This window comes from Trichomycterus rosablanca, chromosome 9 (assembly GCF_030014385.1).
Source record: "Trichomycterus rosablanca isolate fTriRos1 chromosome 9, fTriRos1.hap1, whole genome shotgun sequence".
In the NCBI taxonomy this organism is placed as follows: Eukaryota; Metazoa; Chordata; class Actinopteri; order Siluriformes; family Trichomycteridae; genus Trichomycterus; species Trichomycterus rosablanca.
This window is the reverse complement of record NC_085996.1, coordinates 29,213,790-29,234,006: the sequence shown is the minus strand read 5'-3', so window position 1 is coordinate 29,234,006 and position 20,217 is coordinate 29,213,790. Positions and strand designations below refer to the sequence as shown.

Sequence of the window (20,217 nt, the reverse complement as noted above, 5' to 3'; positions counted from 1 at the left end):
GCATTCCAGTGGCAACCTGTGAAGCTCTGGTAAACTCCATGCCCAGGAAAGTTAAGGCAGTTCTGGGAAATAATGGTGGCCACACAAAATATTGACACTTCAGGAACTTTCACTAAGGGGTGTACTCACTTTTGTTGCCGGTGGTTTAGACATTAATGGCTGTATATTGAGTTATTTTGAGGGAAGAATAAATTTACACTGTTATATAAGCTGCACACAGACTACTTTTCATTGTGTCAAAGTGTCATTTTGTCAGTGTTGTCCCATGAAAAGATATACTTAAATATCTGCAGAAATGTGAGGGGTGTACTCACTTTTGTGATACACTGTATGTTTACATTACATTTACAATGTTGTAGCGTGTCAGACATATAAAATAATAATAAAAAATGAATGTTACTGTTTTCTGTTTTGGATTAATTATTTATGTAAACAAAATACACAAATATTTTTAATAATGAGTGTTTTTTGTACAATTATCACATTCGTTCTCTGAACATCTTTACATATTTAAACAAAACCTGTTAATGTAACTCAAATATGCCTAACTGTGTTGAATCGAAATCGAATCGAAAATCGAATCGAAAATCGAAGATCGAATCGAATCGGGACCTTGTGAATCGGAATCGAATCGATCCAGGAAATTAGTGGCGATACCCAGCCCTAGCAGAAATGCCCACGAGCTCTCTGGGCCCAAGATGGTTTGAAGGACAGTGGAAGCTTGTTCTGTGGTCAGGATAAAGATTCAAGAGATTTAACAACAAGATCAACAGATTAACAAATCACAGATTCTTTTTTATTGTGTTTTACAAAACCTCTCAATTGTTTTTGGAAACACGGTTTGCATTCGCTGTAATATCTGAACCTTTTAGGTAAATTTTATTACCTCACCTCCCAAACACACACACACACACACACACACACACACACACACACACACACACACACACACACACACACACAATATGCAAATAAGTACTGAGCTATGCAGTATGTAATGCCTCCGGTCTTGCCTTTACTGTGAAACAGTGAAATGTTAATATTGTTCTGGTCCAGTAGAAGATGGTGGATAAGATTAATAAGTAGAGTAAGACATCTTATTAATGATTTTAGAAACAGTATATTTTAGCTGCTAATGTATCACATACTGACATTGAGACTCTTATTGATTTTTTCATACTCGACCAGCTCAGACTTTTATCAATTAATTAGCAAAATCCCCTCATTGAAATTCCTTGCATGTGCTGCCTAACTCTTATTTACTAGAACCAAAAAAATTTTTTTCTGAACTAGTTTTGTGTTTGAGTAACTGTATTTATTACTAAGCATTACATTAAGTCAGACTTTATTATTGTGCTTTGTAGAGTTTTGTTATTCTACTGACCAAATTCCAGTTAAAAAATTGCATTGGAGTCAGAGGGCTGCACGGATATATTGGTGGCAAAATAGGTGCTTAATATTAAATACCACGTTAAAAAGAAATTTACGTTGTGGGAATAAATCACAGGTACACATACAAAATATTTTCTTTTTTTAAAGATTTTGAATGTGAAGGTTAACTTTATTTCTTATTAGCTCTTTGCATTGAATAGAATATTACCTAATTCAAATATTTTGGTATTCACTCTTTCTATAATCACAGTTTGTAACTTAATACTTGCAGTACATAAAGCCTGCAGGTAGAATTTACTCATTATTTTAAAGGTTATAAATTATACCTTGCTTTCTTAGGTTAGTTGAATGGGTCTTAAATAACAGGGTTTGTTTGTGTAGTTTAATCACTTGATGTTCTGTGTACTGATTTTTGAACTTTTTGGAAGACACATGTCCTGTTACATACGGTGTATAACTAACACAGCATTCTGCAAAAATAACATCATACCTACAGTCAAGCATGGTGGTGTGATGGTGTAGAGATGCTTTATTTCTTTACAGTCTGGGCTACTTGTCATAATTTACAGAACCAATTGTGCTAAATTGTGCTTTTTACCAGAAAATCTAACAGCAGAAAATTAAGTGATTAAACTGTAATTTAATCTATTATTATTATTAATAATAAAGCATTTAGCAGACACTTTTGTCCAATTGAGGATTAAGTTCTTTGCTTAGAAGCCCAATCATGGCAGCTTGGCCAAGGAGGGGCTTGTATCTTCTGATTAACCACTACCTTAACCATCTTAACCAGGCAATTAATTTATGCAACAAGACATAAGCCACAAGATACAGTCTACCTTTTAATGGCTAAAATCAGTAGCCCTTCATTTCATTAAAAATAATAATAATAATATTGATAAAAATCATTGGCTACCACAATCAGCAACAAGGTATTTAAAAAAGGTTGATGAATAAATAAATGTTCAAGGTGCTGTTTTACCAGAAACTCAGATTAACTGTGTTTATTATATTGGTTATTTTGGTTAACTGTGGTTATTATTGTGTGTATTCTTTAACACTGAAATGATTTATGAAGCATACAGCGAGTGCCATTTTTTATGCAACAGCACCTATTTCAGCACACATGTAGTTTCTGAGGTGTGTGTCCTTTTTTCACCTTGTCTCTGCCATGAGTCTTTCTTAGCAACAAGGACAAAGCAAAGCTCTCATTAGAAACCACTTTTCTTTGAGTGGCTAGAACATTTTGACCTTTTGTATTTCTCTTTGACCCTGCTCTGCAAATCACTCGAATATTGTGTTTAAATGGGTCATTTTGGGTAAAGTAGCTCCTATTGAATTCTTTGGCTTTGCACCTAAAGCATGACATGCAAACGATCATCATGTAGAATGGTTTGAGGAATGAGGCTACTTTACCTCTGTCCATACTTAAAAACACCCACACCTACTAGTCTTTAATAGCCATTTAAAAACACAGATACCTGAGTCTTTGATGTCAGTGGTGTCACCAGCCTGGCCAGCAGCTAAAAAAACACAGTTTGAAGGAAGCAAATAAAGCTATAAAAATTTTTAATTCATTTCTAACTAATAAAACCTAGTACAGTCAGCGAGCTAGGGTGCCAAATAAAGGCTTTACCAGTTTGCATACATCTTGGAATACATTTGAAGGTCAAGGTCTAATGCTTTTTTGCTCTTTTTAAAATACCCTGGGGCAGCATGGTGGCTCCGTGGGTAGCACTGTTGCCTCACAGCAAGAAGGTCCTGGGTTCGATCCCCAGGTGGGGCGGTCCCGGGCCTTTCTGTGTGGAGTTTGCATGTTCTCCCCGTGTCCGTGTGGGTTTCCTCCGGGAGATCCGGTTTCATCCCACAGTCCAAAAACATGCAAGTGAGGTGAATTCGAGATACAAAATAGTCCATGACTGTGCTTGACATTAAACTTGTAAACTGATGAATCTTGTGTAATAAGTAACTACTGTTTGTGAATATAACTGCTGTGTCATGAATATAATCAAGTGTGTAAAACATGACGTTAAAATCCTAATAAATAAATAAATTAAAATACCCTAGTCTCTCATGATGACCAGTGTTGCACTACAAACTTAAGAGTCAGTGACAAACAATATTTTTGGATTTAATTATTGTAGGCCGCCGCACAGTATAGTGGGTCAGCTGGTTCTGGATGATAGCCGTAAGCATCTGATGGCCAAGATTAAAAAATTTAAATAGATCAGCAGTGTCTTGTTGGGTGGAGAAAAAAATGACCTTAAAAGGACCTAGAAATGGCAATGCAGTGGGACATCAATGATGCATTGCTTTGCATCATGTTTTATAGGCTTGTAAATATTGTAACCCAGAGCCGTAGATAGAGAGAGTTGCGACACTCATTGATCTCGCCGACACGCGGTCACGTGGTTCATGTAACCCTCCAATAGTTCCAAACAGACCCCGCGCTGTCATGTTCTCATGGGACAGCCAGCAGTGAATTAAATATTAAACGGTAAATAATACAAATTTGTACAATTTCTGGGTTTTTTCAACTGCCTCTGCTTTAATGTCAGTTTGGTATATAAAGTGGAAGATTGATGTTTATAATGACTTGTTAATAGGTCGTTCTTGTTAACACAGTACATTATATTAGCATACATTACATAATGTGATATCATTAAGTAGTAGAGACAAGATACAGGACAGAGATTAAAGAGTTCTTTTGTTTTTTGCATAAACTAATCTCCCTTTACTTTCCTGAGGATTCATAATAATAATCATTTTGGCTAAACACTAAGTCATGTGGCTGGATCCATAAGGTTTACCTGCACTGAATGAACAGATTCATAAACAAACTACCGTACCTTTAACATTATAGTGCAGGTACATGAAATAGCATTAATTCATGTCTTATTTCATGAGTGATTAATAATTCATTCCTACATGTAATACATGAACGAATTCATTATGAATATGCACAAGTTCATTTTGTCTAATGTAAGTGGTGGACAAGGTACAAAAACCATGTAGGTGAGTTAAAGTAGAGATATCCAAGGTAAAATATTACTCCAGTAAAAGTAGTAGTAAAAGTAAAAATACTCTTTACCTCCTTTTTAAAAAAAAAACAAAGCAACATACAGCTGAAAATGCTTGCTAAGTAGTGGAAATGAATGGGGCTCTATGGCTTGAAATTCAATGTTTGAAACTTTTCAGAGCTCCACGACGCGGAAGCTGCGCAAAAAAAATGTCCCGCCCCCGTTACAACGGTTCCCTATGGGAGTGTCGCCACTCTGTTCTCTCTACCGCTCTGCTGTAACCATACTGTGTTCTCATCAGATGTCTCAGCCAATAAGAATGTATTTATTTCTTTGACATCTCATCCAACAAATTAGATGTAAGCCAAATACCACTTAGAGTAATTTAATAATTACCTTTAAGTAATTACAGTAACTAGTTTAAAGACAGCAGTTGTGTATTGTCCTTTGTGTAACATAGCGCATAGGCTTAGCCACGGTATTATTGTTGTCATGGTTACAGAGTACTAAGTGCACCAAATTAAAACTAATATTTTTTTTTTGGACTGGCGTGGTCGTGCAGTTTGTTTTGTAGGTGCCACACACCACCAGGTTTCCCGGCTCAGTTGGTTCATTTCTGTTGAAATGCTTGGCACATTTTCTGGTACCCACATGGACTTTCTCTGTTTACTCAGGCTTGCTCCCACCTTCCAAAAATAAAGCAGATATTTGCTTCTCTCTCTCTCTCTCTCTCTCTCTCTCTCTCTCTCTCTCTCTCTCTCTCTCTCTAGATAGTATATATGTATGTATATTTGTGTTTATGTAAGTAATGACACACTGCTGTATTTTTTTTATTTATGTTTTGCATTTTCTGCAGTCCCTCAGGCTGCACCTTCTGGGGAAAAAAGCCATGGTCGCAGACGAGGAAGGTCCTGTGGCAGGTGGGCATGCTGCTTGGAGCTCCCGTGGTGATCTCGCTCATTGCAGGCATCGCCATACCAGTCATCATTGTGGGAATCCCTATATACATGGGCCGTAGGGTAAAAAGTTTTCTACTGAATTATTGTTGTACTACACTACAGTAACAATTAGCTTGTGCAAGTGTATAGATAAAAATTAAACATTAATCATGGGCACTCGGGTGGCGCAACAGTAAATTGCGCTGGCCTACTACTGCTGGGATCCAGGGTTCGAATCTTCAGCCATGCTATTGACTAGTCAGGCATCTACATACAGACATGATTAATTATGTCTAAGTTGCCCATCCCATGATGGATTGGCATCCTGTTGAGGGTTCGAATTCTTGATTCGATGTTCTCAAGTATGAGTACATGCACAATTTTACTCTCAAATTTGTACAGCTTTTTATTTCCTTTCTAATAAGTGACAGCACAATGCTTAGCATGAATGCTATCCTAGTGTTAGCGTCTTTGACCTACTTTTTGAAATCTTTTACCTTTCATTAAATGTATTTATGTAATTGAATTGTATTTAATATTCGAAAAGCTTTAAATGCACATTTTCACTTAGTTATTTTGGGGGATTATTGTGTTGTGGATTTGATTTTGAATGGATATAATTCCCATTTTTACCCACCGATCTACACCTAAAATTGGCAAAAAGGCAAGGGGTCTGAATATTTTCCGAATTAACTGTATGTCTGCCTCCAAAAGATGCACAGAAGCGATTTTATTTTCCTTGCTCTTGCTGCTCTGTCCTTCAGGTCCATGGTCGCTGTAAGAAAAACAATATCTCAGGAAGTAAGCACTACTTGACAGTGGCCAGTGGGGTCATGACATCAGTGTTTGTCTCTCCAGTCCTAGCAGCTGTCACTGTGGGTAAGAATCTAAGCTGCAAAGCTGTGAGACACTCAGTCTTACAGATGCTTTGCTGTTTCACTAGAAAATGTCTCATGCACAGAGTAAGATTAAATGGCTTGTAGTCTGGCATGAAACAACTTAGCTGACCATACAAGGGCATTTTTTTGATGTGGGAATGTTTGTCCATTTAATTGAAAGAGCTTAGGCACTGATGCTGGATGAGAACTCCTGGCCAATTGAGGTTCACATTAAGTCATAGTGCATGATACTGAAATTCTACCATGCCATATTATTCTTATGGACTTTGCTTTGTGCACAGGGGTACAGTCATGCTGGAACAGGAAAGCACCTTTTGTTAACCCAAAGTTGCAGACGTATAATTTATAACTTAAATAATTTATATGTATCATTTAGAATTATAATTAATCTAAAATGGATTTTTTACACCTGTTCGCAATAAGAACGGCTGAAACACCGGAACTAAATAATTAATGTTCCTTTACTTTGGCCATATACTATGGTATATAATAAGCAAAAGTAATTTAATCATTAACATTTAGTATATGATGTGTTACCTACAAAGTAAAATCCTACATGACTGGATTTATATACTGTAAAATTAGCTATAAACTGGAGTTGACAGGAAAGGCGACATGAGATTTTCTGCCCTTGTCCAGTAGGCTGTAAATAATGTAGCTGGTGTATGACAGGTGGGAAGTGCTGGCTAAGATTTTTGTGTAAGTTCTCCCTCCTGCTGGGGGTTTCCATCTGTGAGAAATACATTGTGCGCACACTCAATGATTTTAACTCGTGCACACACACACACAGTACATGCTGTTTTTCTAGTACAGTGATACCTTGAAACTCAACGTCAAATGGTTCTGTGAGTGGTATTGAGTTTAAAAGGCGTTGAATTTCAAGGTATTTTGTTCCATAAGGATGTATGGGAATGCTTTTTTCCACGTTAAATTTTGTGGCAGTGCACAAAGCTTAACGTGACTTATTGTACCAACACAACGAGTGAGTTTCATTTCATTAGTGGATAGAACTTATTCTCAGTACCCCTAGCTATAACACAAGTTTATAAGTGATACAGTAAGGAAAATCTAGCTAAACACTGATACATGTGGAGCTTTTAGAGTAAATCTGATGGTTATTTCACACAGATGCAGATTCACCTCATATTGCACTTTGATGACGTTTTACCGCACCGCTCAAGCCGAGCATTGAACAAAGCGACTGTTTATTGTTAATTTGAAAGTAAATACTTTTTTTTTAAATAAAATAATATTAAATAATATTATAAGGCTGAACATTTAATTTAAGGGAAGCATAAAGTTTAAGGGCACAAATTTCTCTACGAAGTGCGTCAAGTTTAAAAGATTTTGAGTTTAGGGGATGTCGAGTTACAAGGTACCACTATACTTGCTTTCATGGAAACTAATGTGAGGGTACATCTCTGTCTTTTAATGCACAACAATATCTTTAAGTCCTGTTCCTCAGACATATTCCCACTCGATGGCCCCTTTTACTGAGTCATGTGTCACCAGCATTAGCACAAAATTACAGCAGCTTGTTTCTACTGAAGTGACAGAACAAACTCCATGGTGTGGTGTGAGGGCACATTTCTACTCTGTCATGCCCGGCTCACTCCTGGTGCTTCTGCTCCCTGTCTCTGCCCATGAATAGCATTGTCTGTTTTCCAGCACTTATCCTGCATTAACTGATCCACATAGGGGCCTAGTCCCCGGAACACAAATCTGCTCTAGAGTGGCTTGAACAATGCTCCTGTGTTTTGTTCTGCACCCATGAGAACGATGTCCCTTTGTCCTATAACTAATGTGAACTATGGTCCCAATCTCTGCTGCCTACATTAGTGCCAGCACTGTTTAATATCGCTGTGTTATTAATGAATGAAGACATTGTGATTTTATACCAGGTCAAAAAACCTTTATTATTTCCTTTAATAAGGATTCGGGTTACAGCTGTGCAAATAATTATGTTTTATTGGTACACACAGTTTTTGCTCTTTTTAATTAAATATAACCAGTGCAATATTGATGGACCTAGCTAACTGACTATAAACACTATATGGCCAAAATTTTTTATTTTTTTTTATGATTTAGTTCTGGTGTTTTAGCAACACCCATTGTTAATAGGTATGAGAAATCAATCATATAACTAAATTAAATGCTTCCAACAGCTATAGCACAAAGCAAGGCCTGTTAAGACATGGTTTGTCAAATCTGGTGTGGAGAAACTCTACTGGCCTGCACAGAACCCTGATCTAAGCCCCAAAGACCAACATTGACAGCAGGTCTTCCCATCCAATATCAGTGCCTGACCTCATATACATTTTATTGTCCTTTTTTTTTTTTTACCATAAATGCACATAATTTCCAAGATATTCAACATTTAAACTAAAAATATTTGATAAAATATATTTTGCCTAATCCCCCCAGCAGTAGGTATGTACTCATCATGGTGGTGTCCCAAAGTTTATCACTATCACTGTTCCAAAATGTCACAGGAAAAACAATTGTGAGTAGATGGCTAGCCTTTGTCTAGCCTTTTTGGACTAAACATTTCTAAAAGTATATAACTAATGTATAAAAAACATCACTTAAAGTTGACCAGTAAAACTCTAGCAGGACAAAAATGTCATGAACTGACTTGGTGAAAAGGTTGCTAATGTATAACAGTGCCAGGCTGAAAATGATTCTCTTCATTATGACCTATTTGGCCAAAATGGTATGTGGACCACTGACTTTTAACAGCTATTTCAAAACCATGAGCACTAATATGAGGTAAGTTAGTAAATTGGAGATACAAAACTGGCCGTGTCGGTGTTGGACATTGAACCTAAACTGATGAATCATGTGTAACCTGTAGCTACTTCTGCTTTCATGAATGTAACCAAAGTGTAAATCATAAACAAACAAACTAATATTTTGTCTCATCAGTTAATCATTGTATTCCTTGAGCCACACTATTGCTCTGTCTTCATTAAGTCAGATGTTGATGTACACCTGTTGTTTCTTATATATTTAGAATGATACAATGAAGAAGCAGAATAAAGTGATTTTGTTCCTAATTTCATTGATGAATTACTGTGATTTTGACATTTAGCAGAATAATTATAAATGTAACTGGTGTTAATACTGGACATTGTTGTTCTCACTCATGATTTTACTTATGCATTGCTCTGTATTTGTAGCGGTTGGAGTACCTCTGATGTTGACCTATGTTTATGGCGTGGTCCCCATGTCACTGTGTCGGAACGGTTGGTGCAGGACTCATACCGAAGACCCCGAAACACACAAGATCCAACTGGAAGACTTAGCCAATTGTAAGTCATCAATTACATAAAATGCATCTGCTCACTGCATGTCAATCTTTTTTAATACAAGTATTCAGAAAGATCACAAAATGTTATGCACACGTTCTATCATTACATCTCTTTTAATTATGCGAATTCTTAATCATTACCCCTACTTTAGCTCAGATAATATTCTATAGTTGACTATTCCACCTCCAGATCTGATGAAGTTTCAACTTCTCTGGAAGGTCTTTTGTTTTCTAATGTAGTCAGTGACCATTGGACTGGACAGCCCAAGCCTGCCTTGAGCGATGCCAGCCTGCAAGAAGTTAGTGTGGAGGAAATCCCAGCGCTCCCCAGTACCAGTGCCGTCCTACAGCCTGAAGCATCCTCGGAGCCACCTGATAAAGGACCAGAGGCCAAGCAGGACGACCAATCAGATGACGCAGAAGCAGTAGATGAGTGTGCCTTTAGCAGTGCACAGACGTTTGCCTTGAGGTGTGTCCTAAAAATGAGCAAAATTCCCTAGCACATATTGAGTTCAATGTTAGAAGCTTTAGTGTTACAGCCTACATTGTACATACTGTATGTTAATGCTTAGTACAAAGGACCCTTTTATAACAGTTTATTATATTACATATTACAAATCTTTGTTTAAATTTTCGGCATTTAGCAAATCTATCCATCCATCCATCCATCCATCCATCCATCCATCCATCCATCCATCCATCCATCCATCCATCCATCTTGCAATAGGTTTCTCCAGAAACTGGTAAGCAGGGGACAGAATGTAAAAGGAAAAGCATGTATATTTTACGCTGTTATTCTTTGACTGCAGGGATAGGACTAATATTGAGGTGCGGGTGGAGATCGAGGCACAGCCGCGTGGTGCCCGTCAGCCCAGTCTTAGCAGCGTCCTCTCCAGTCGAAGCCTGTCAGCAGAGTCTCTTCACCATTCCCAAGATCCTCTCTGTGCCTCTCAACAGCCAGTGGACAAAGACCCTCAGCTGGTTACAGAGACTGACAGCGTCTGATCCTGATGCGCTTCCACCGCCTACTGCACCTCCCACCAGCTGCTTCTAACCTCTGTTATTCACACAGAGTCAGCGAAGGAGACCAATAAAGCGAGAGAGGAGGAAGATAGTCTTCAAAATCGTGACAGAGATCAGGAGACAAACCTCCAGGGCAGCTGAGAAAATACCACTATAGTGACTACTGACAATAATATGAACTACTGACAGAACTAAAGCATGTTTGCAAACGAATCTTATGGTTAGATACTTTTTTACTGTGCTACAAAGACGTTACATAGCCGGATGATGTTTTATTTGTTTTATTTGTTTAACTCTTCTTATAGCTGCAATATACATTTATATTAAGTGGCTGTATGATTTGATCTCCTAACTAACAATAAATGAAGGAACCCCAGCATGATTTCTGCAGTAGTCTGTGGCCTAGTTCGACATTCTCATTTTTTTCACCACAGTTTGGAAAGCCAGGGCTTCCTTGGTCGAAGTTTACTGTGCTATTTACCACAGTTCCGCCGGATTTTTACGGTTTCCATTCTTTGAGCATATGCAAGTTTTAACATAACACAAGGTGCTCTTCCATTGTAGCAGCAAATAAAATAGTAGGACTTGAACTAAATTTAGGCCGCATTTACAAGAACATGTTTGGTGTCATCAAAAATGCTGTTGCAGTTAATTACACTGTAGTGCCATTGAAGTGACGCCATGAAGGATTGAACACACTGATGCATGGCTGTGCATTAAAACAGGATTTTTTAAACCCTGGGTCTACGGGTCGTGAACCAAAAAAAATGGGTAGCAGAGAAAAATAATAATAATTAAATAAACTTGTATGCGAACACCCCCCCCCCCCCCCCCCCCCCCCCCCTAGTGGAGGCTTTTTTTTTATGCATCTTGTAAACCACAGTGGGACCAGATTGTATGGATCATAGCAGAGAGAGGAAGACGCATTGTTTGTGTTGCCTGGGTCGCATAAAAAATCATGGGCAAAATGTTAAAATAAAACAACTTTGCTCAATCAATTTTGTCTTTGGAAACGGACCTTTATGTTAGTAATGTAAGTCATTAATGTTAATAAGGCATATGAAGAGAAAACAAATCTGCTATTAGTTCTCATCTAGAAGTGCCAATTCCTGGCATTCAAACAAATATAGAACAATTTTGGTTTACTTTCACATATTTTACAAAGATGGGGTTGATTCCCAGGTGGAGTGGTCTGGGTCTGGGTGGAGTTTGCATGCTCCATCTATCATGATTTTTTTTCCTTAGCTGTCCTTCACAGAAGTGTTGGTGAATGTACAGGTGGTATATTGCAAAAAAGACTATATATATATATACACACACACAGTCTGTAAACACAGCATGGCTTATACACCAACATTTTTGAAGGGCAGTAACTTTTTCTGGTGTCCTTTCCGTACCAAGGTTTTTCTTACAATCTCAGAAACTAAGGTACTAAAATGTGACACTGCTTGTCGTTCAAGTGGTACACTCAAGGAATGTTTAGTGTTAATATTTTAATCCTATTTTTATATAGAAAAGCATATGTAATTGATTGTTTGTTTATTACGTTTACATGTAGTTCATTTATTCATACTTAAAAACTATTGCAGCGACATGCAATAGTACATTCCATGTTTGAGCATCTATAGCGTCACATGACCACAAGACTGGAAAGTTCTGGAAATTTCTGCAGGACATTTGCTAGAAAACTCTGGTTTCACCTGTCTTAACAGTTCTGTGCTCCTGGTGTGATCTTTGCAGGAAATAATTTACTAACTCTACTTTCAAGTGAGCACTTTGGCTACACATTTTTGCGGAGATGTGGTAACAGAACAGCACATATAGAGGGAGCTATAAGACAAATTTCAAAAAAGCTTTGTCAGCTGAAAAAATGCCTTCTTGCTCCATGTAGTCATAAAGAACAAATACTGACTGTGTGTTTATGTTAATTTATTCTAATTGGAAATAATCAGTATAATAATTTTAAATGAATGGTCAGAAAGAGAATCTGAGAGGAGAATATTTCATCGGGGAAAGTACTTGTATAGCTATATTCATTAATTGATTTATTCATTCAATGTCTGTTTTTTCTAGGCAAGAGGCAGGAAACACCGTGAACACACACACACAATAACAGACTCTTAGGGCAATTCTGTAGCTACACTTCTGCATGTCTTTAGACTGTGGAAGTAAACCGGAGCACCCGAAGGAAACCCACGCAGACACAGAAAAGGCCCTGGCCTCCCTGGCAAGGGAATCAAACTCCGGCCCCATTGCACCCCATTACTTCTATAACTGTAATATTTATCTGTAGGATTTTTTAAATTATTGTTTTTAATACATTTATAATTATTTTTAATACATATTTAGGCTTTATTGCTTATTAAAGGTCAGTAAAAATTTATATAGATGTTTTTATATTGTGTGGAAAGAACAATACACTCCTTTTCTTTATGAGCAAAGGACAAAATAAGTCATACCCTATACTGACTTGCAAAAAAGCCAAAATGTCTACCAACTTATATATCTAAATAAATCATGTTGCCCAGTAGTTTATTTGTCCCATATCTAAATAAGTGAAATATCTGAATTTCAGTAGCTGAACTAGCAGCAATCATTCCATTCTCAGCTCTTCTTTTGTTAAATTAATATTTATATATTATTTATTAAGTTTTGTAAAGTCGTTTCTAATTAAATAAAAAGATAGTTGTGTTTATATAACCACCTAAGTAAAATGTGATTTTTAATAACTGCATTTTAATTAAACAGGTACACTTCAACAGTTCGTTGCGACGTCACGAAGATGGGCGTGGTCAATAAGAGCGCACACTCTTCTACAGAGAGATGAGAGAGAACGAGCTGCAGCTACAGTGCACATGATCATACTGTAGTGTCCAGAGTACAGAACCGTACTTACTGGCTGCTTATTACAGCAACACCTACACACCTGCTAAACTAACATGGACGCGTTAAAATCAGCCGGCAGAGCGATAATCAAAAGTCCCGGAGTTCCGCGCCACACATGGGGAACCGCCAAGCATCAAAGTGAGTACAGTACTTTCTAACTTCATACATTAGATGTGTAACACATGTGTGGCAGTATGAGAGCATCCAAGTCCATGTTGTCTGGTAATAATGAAAAATGACCATACACATGCTGTGTAAAACTGTTCATGGTTTTGTATGTTTGTGTGTTTGTAGTACTGAGACAGTTTTAAGTTGGATGTAAAGCAGTGGCGGCTCCTGCCAAATCTCTCAGGGGGGGCAATTGTTGCGATGATGGCCAAGGTGACCCGTTAAAATTAAAGCAAATTAAAGGGTAAATTAAAGCTTAAATAATTGACATCTTAAGTCATCTGTCAGTTTGCCCTCACAAATAACTTTGAACATGGAGAGAGACCAGCTTTATCATTAATCATAAAATTAAGTAAAGCCTTCACACTAACAATTTAATTCAGTCTTCATCAGATTGCATTTTATTTTAGGTGCAGCAGATCCAGAATAAAGATTGGCTTTGGGGGCTGATGTGCAGTAAATAAAGAAGTACAATTAAACAATTGGGGAGATACAATAAGTGCAATCACAATTCACAATTTAAAAATGTAATTTACTTGTAACTTACATGATTTTCCCCCCTTTGTAGATGCTTGCTTGATGTTTAAATTCTTTAGTTGCTAATTTATCCTGATTACTAGGATGACTGAATGGCATTTCCCTTAATGACATGATAAAGTTGCTCCGAACTGAGGTAATGGTAGTCATGGTGACGAGATCGTGACACCAGGTTACGTGTGATGCAAGCACGTAAGTGCGAGCCCTCCCGGAACCCATTCAGAATGTATTGCAGCGCCTGCAGTTCGAAAAAAAGAGCCTTAACATGAGAGTCTATGAGAGCAATCCGGGGCGATTTGTAGTCAGACTGAAATCGCCCCAAAAGGGGCGGTACTGTACGGAACACAACTCGACGCTGATTGGACTACGATATTCAGAGGCAAGAGAATGTCCAGAACAGTCACAGCTGTGATAGAAAGATTTCTTCCCTTTCGCCCTTTGGTGGTGCGTCGCCCGATCGCCCTAAGGAACGAGCCGGCCCTGATGTAAAGGCATCACAACTGTTTGTTTGCATCAGTCTAAAATGTGACAGCAGTTTCAGTTTATTAAAACATTTATTTATCTTTATTAACCATTTTATACTGTTCATAATCGTAGCCAGCCCAGGTCATCACTCATTCAGCCATTCACTTACTCATATCTAGAGACACCTTACAGTAGCCAGTTTATGTACTGTCCAGCTGGAGAACCTGAAGTGAACCACTTACTCAAAGACATTTACAGCATTTTGCAGATGCTTTTATCCAAAGCGACTCACTATTGTGACTGAATACAACACAAGCAATTGGGGGTTAAGGTGCCCAACAGTGGGAGTGTGTTGTAGCTTAAACCAGAGACCTACTGATCATTAGTCCAGCTACCACTACGCTTCCACAGTGACCAGAGACAGGGTTTAACTCCCTGTATCTGTGCCGCACAGACTTTGACTGTGAGCTAGGCCTTCTTATCCAACATCAGTACATGACCGTATAAATGCTATTTTGCTTAATGGGTACACACTCAAATATTGTGGAAAACCTTTCCAAAAGTGGAGGGGCAACTCTTTATTAATGCATATGGTTTTGGAATGGAATGTCTAACAAACTCATGGTCAGATTTCTACTACTTTTGGCGATGTAGTAAGCGTATGTGGCATTTTGCTTTACAGTTTTCATGGAAAGTGGTAGGATTTTTACATTTGCTGGAAACTGGACTGGATCTAGACTGGAATGAACACAATGCAGTCTGTAGATAAACTGTTTTCTATAAACTGCTATGTTTTAGAACCTACAGTAAACAGTTATACCAGAACACCTGGCATGTTGGCCTACACGTGTGACATCAAAAAAGTGGTGGGTTGCTGGGAAATATGCACCCAAATAACAAACAACAGTGATTGAATATTTTTCCCCTTTATTAATGTTAGTAGTTATCATCTCAGCTCTTTGCCTGCAATAATTTTAAAGCATTTCATAGCTATAAAGTTGCACAGTGCATTGCATCCTGTGCCTAATGAGAAATGTGAAAGCTAAGCAGATCCCGCTGGGGTTCCTGTTGGCTAACATCTGTTGAGGTCACCATGCTGTCATGTGCAGTAAAGCAGGGGCATGAGCTCACAGAGAAGAGCTTCTGTCCTGTCAGATTGTGCCATAGAATTGTGAATGACTCTTTCAAAGGTTATTTTAATCATTGCTGCAGTGTTTTCTTAATATTGTTTCAAAGTCAGGTCTGGACTGCAAATGTTAAACTGATATGGAACTGAGGTTGATTGTGGTGACTTGATTGCACACATTTACGATCAGATTCTTCGCCTGTGTCAACAGTGGCTTTGATGGGTAGCACTGTCGCCTAACAGCAAGAAGGTCCTGGGTTTGATTTCCAGGTGGAGCGGTCCGGGTCCTTTCTGTGTGGAGTTTGCATGTTCTCCCCATGTCTGCGTGGGTTTACTCTGGGTGCTCCGGTTTCCTCCCACAGTCCAAAAACATGCAAGTGAGGTGAATTGGAGATAATAAATTGTCCATGACTGTGTTCGATATAAACTTGTGAACTGATGAACCTTGTGTCAAGAGTAACTACCGTTCCTGTCATGAATGTAACCAAAAGTGTAAAACATGATGTTAAAATCCTAATAAACAAACAAACACTAGTGCGCAACCTGAGCACCCTGACAAAACATCATTTGATCATTAATCGAAATTAATTATTTATTATCACTGTTATGCAGATATTTGGTTTTTATTATCACTATCATAAAATATTTTTAGGCCCCACCTCCACACCTCCTGGAATGCTAATCAGACCATGAGAAAGCACTGGAACTTCATTTGAAATGGAGTCTAAATTGGCACCAAATTGCCAATTTTATCCACTTTGTAATGACGGCCTTTAACATGCTTAGTAACTACAGAAAGGGCTTTTGAGAGAGCTTGTTTTTAATGTTAATGGGTTTCAATATTCTTTTCAGTCTAGGGGATAGTCATTAAATAATTTATCTACGTCTGTCAGATCCAAGAATCAGATCCAACACCATTCAGAACGTGAAGTCATTTAAAGTCGAGTTAATTATTCAGTTCTGAATGAAAAATTCACGCTTCGTTGGGTGAGTTGTCTTGTTCAGAGGGAGGAGAATCTGAAATTCCAGTCTCTCCTCTTTTGATGTTCTGGGCAGCTGTCAGAAAATATCATACCAACCCGTTCTCTCTTTTCTCATCTCATTTACTTTGTCAGACACCTCTACATGCCAAGCTCTACACCCTCTCATTTTAAACTGATGCACTTTTTTGTAATACAGTTATTTTGAATCTTACCTTTTTTGTCATGTTTCTTTCTCTTCAACTTTATTTTATCAGCTTTTATCATACACTTAAAATGATGAGCAAGCCAATTTCTGTGTAAAATGTCATTGAATTGTGTCATTTAATAGAGTCATGATTATATAAATGTATAAATGCTGAATTATGTGAATAATGAATGCATTATGTGACTGCCAGCTGCTATGTGTGAAATTTCATGAATGTTTTTCACTCCTTCTGAAAACATTTGGATCCAACAACAGGCCTGAATAATTAAAGCTAGATGATAGTCATTGTTAATTAATCACATAATAAATTTGCACATATATTTAATCAAATTGCATGAACAGCAGATATATGTTCTATTACATATATTATATATATTTTATTTTAACATAAGCATTTTGTTTTGCATCTTCCCCCAATTTTTCTCCCAATCTAGTTATATCCAATTATCCGATTGCATTTCCCCTCCTCTCTACTGCTGCTAACCTCTACTTTTCTACATGCCGTGACTGACACACGCCCCTTCCGATACATGTGCAGTAGCCGACTGCATCTTTTCACCTACACGAGGCAAGTTCATATGGGGCTCAGTCACGCACTGATCCCTATCACCCCCTGTCTCTGGCACCATCAATCAGCCAGCAGAGGACATAATTGCAGCAGTTATAAGGAATCCCCTCCGGCATCCAACCCGAAGGACAAGCCAGTCATTGTCTGTTTAGGTGCCAGCCTGGCAGTTTTACCTCTGCCTCACCTGAGCGCCCATCAAAAAGCATTGTAGACAAAGTAAAGCCCAGTACTTCTAAAATTTTGCAGTTGGTTTTGCAAAGTGAGCTGAAAACATGGTTCGAAGTATAGGGGATCTGATCCTCCTAATTAATAATTAGACCTCCCAAAATAAGGCAAAAACAACAGTTTGTGGGGGTCATTAGTTAGCTAAACTGTAAAATTTAAAATTTGGAAAAATTTGTATCATCACCAATATGCTGCTGCTGTATTAAACAAGCTAGTAAAAGCTATTAACATACAGCGCCTTCTCTGGTTTGCACAACTGCAACCTGAATGAAGACGTGACCAAGTGAGTGAAGGCAGGCAAATGAGACAAGAAATGGTATAGTCCACTTTTTTCTTACCTGAACTCAAAAACATGGATGGGTGTCCAAATACTTAATATACATATATAATTATAAAATGTTCATTATTTAAAAATGAATTAAACAAAAATCCAGTAAAATAACTGACTTATATGTGACTATAATCTGCAATAGAGTGCCAGAGTAGGTCCAGATTTTTGTTTGATTCCTTTGTCTACCTGTCAGCACTGTTTATCTTGTTTAGACCTTTAGCCTGAGCCATTATCAAATTACTGTGTGTAGTGCCCAGGGGGCCATTGTAAAACCACCCACAGACCCACCAATCATCAATAACTGCACAAAGAAACTACATTAGATCAACATTAAATCCCAAAGGACAGGGGATTGCTGTGTGCTCAAACTTAGACTTTGTGGTATGCTTTGGATGACAGTGCTTGGCATATAAAACAGGCAGCAAGAACTGTAGGCCATCATAGGAAAACTTCCTCATAAATTATGTATTACATGGATATGGTCCACATAGTGACTCTGTAGAACACAATTACAATAAAAGATGGAACTTGACACCCAGTTTGACACCAAAGCCATAGTAAATAAATACATCAGAAACAAATAACAGCTTGAATGGGACACTCAGACAAAAAAAAAAAACTGTAGGAGATGCAGAAATACATCATGGAACACACAGAGAGCCAGTAGTTTATACTAGATGTAGAATTGGCCACTACAAACTGACACATCAACACCTTATAAGGGTAGAAACCTCTGCACTATGTGAAGCCTGTCAGATTCCCATTACCATAAAGTATATTCTAACTGAGTACCCAAGATAAAGCAGAGAAAAACAAAGATTGCACATGTATGGAACAATAAAAGAGACTCTCAGTCAGGACAACACAAACAGTTCTCAGATTTTTTACTAATATAAGAGTGAATACACAGATATAAGACAGATCGTAGTAAAATATAAAACTCTGCTCATGGTGTGAATAACACAGCATTAAACACCATGCTGGACAAGAAGAGCCACAGGCTAGCACATCTGTCCTCCGACACACATGAATACACTTACTGAATCTTTACTCTGGTTATCAGCAGATAATTACATTGATTCTCTGTATCCTCTCCCTATTATTCTGCCTCTTATGCTGGCTTTTCTAGCAGACAGTTGGTGTTTAGGTTGAGGTGGCACCACCACAATTTACATCTTGACATGTTTTAATCAACCGGAAAAACTAACCACAAACAGCATTTGAATGATAACAAGCCTGGTAAACCAAGAAGAATAAGAACACATTGATAGAGTTAGTTACATTAAGAACAGCAGAAGATTTGTTTGCTTCAGAACTATAGTTGTTACTATTTATTCTGTGTGATTAACACATGTCAGCTGACCTTTAGATGCAGATTTTGAAGCAGGGGGCTTTTCCTTGAATGGTAGCCTGTAAGCACACCCCTCTGATTATTTGTACATCTAACCATCTAGACATATTTTTGTTCAGTATAAGGTGACTGGTGGTTTTCTTCGGGCACAAAGACTTCACCACTTATAGTTACTCAATCACTTACCAATAATTTGGAGGCCATGCCACATTATTAAAAGCCATAAGTAGGGATTGCCACAGTGGGTCATTTTGGTTTGCGTACCTGATTTGGGACAGTTTTACACCCAATGCCATTCCTGACGCAACCATTCATGTTTTTATCCAAGCTTGCGACTAGCTATGGGAGAGCCCTGACAAGTGGACCTTCCAATGGCTATGCGGTTCATGTCTGTGTAGATGCCAGACTGGCCAGTAGTGGGGTAGTGTGTTTTACCTAATTAAATGAGTCAAATTCATGAAAGATTTTTTAGCAACGAACATTACAATGATCAAAGACAGTCATTTCACATACATGTATCCTACAAATGTTCTTTTACATTAGTTTACATGAGCTTTTACTCATGAAGGAGTTTAAGAAGACAAAAAGGACAGCTTATTTCTTTATCTTCAGTATTGTTATCAAACTGGCCTCTGACATTTTACAAACATTTAACTTCCAGGTAAAGACTTTTCATTCATTCATGTCACATCTGACCTTTTGTCCTCAATATAGCAGAAGACAGACTATGTTTCACTGACCATGCCCTCCTCTTGTTTAGTGATTTCTTTGTTTAAGAGTTTCTTCTTGA

General features: G+C 37.9%; 2 protein-coding genes across 3 annotated transcripts in view; both read left to right on the top strand.

Moving 5' to 3' along the window:
* Window positions 1–10,964, top strand: part of si:ch211-278j3.3 (E3 ubiquitin-protein ligase RNF19B) — a 32,127-nt gene extending 21,163 nt beyond the window's left edge. Inside the window, exons 7-11 of one of the 2 annotated variants that reach the window (XM_063001334.1) lie at window positions 5,269–5,431; window positions 6,115–6,229; window positions 9,429–9,560; window positions 9,800–10,028; window positions 10,369–10,964. In XM_063001334.1, the coding sequence (XP_062857404.1) occupies window positions 5,269–5,431; window positions 6,115–6,229; window positions 9,429–9,560; window positions 9,800–10,028; window positions 10,369–10,564 (835 nt within the window). In that variant the 3' untranslated portion in view covers window positions 10,565–10,964. Of the gene's footprint in view, window positions 1–5,268; window positions 5,432–6,114; window positions 6,230–9,428; window positions 9,561–9,778; window positions 10,029–10,368 lie in introns of both variants that reach the window. The other variant, XM_063001333.1, reaches the window with a different exon arrangement.
* A 2,548-nt stretch (window positions 10,965–13,512) lies between these two features.
* The window catches only part of si:dkey-71h2.2 (low density lipoprotein receptor adapter protein 1), a 31,430-nt gene continuing 24,725 nt past the window's right edge, over window positions 13,513–20,217 (top strand). Inside the window, exon 1 of the mRNA XM_063002507.1 lies at window positions 13,513–13,606. Coding sequence (XP_062858577.1) covers window positions 13,522–13,606 — 85 coding nt within the window. The 5' untranslated portion in view covers window positions 13,513–13,521. The remainder of the gene's footprint in view (window positions 13,607–20,217) is intronic.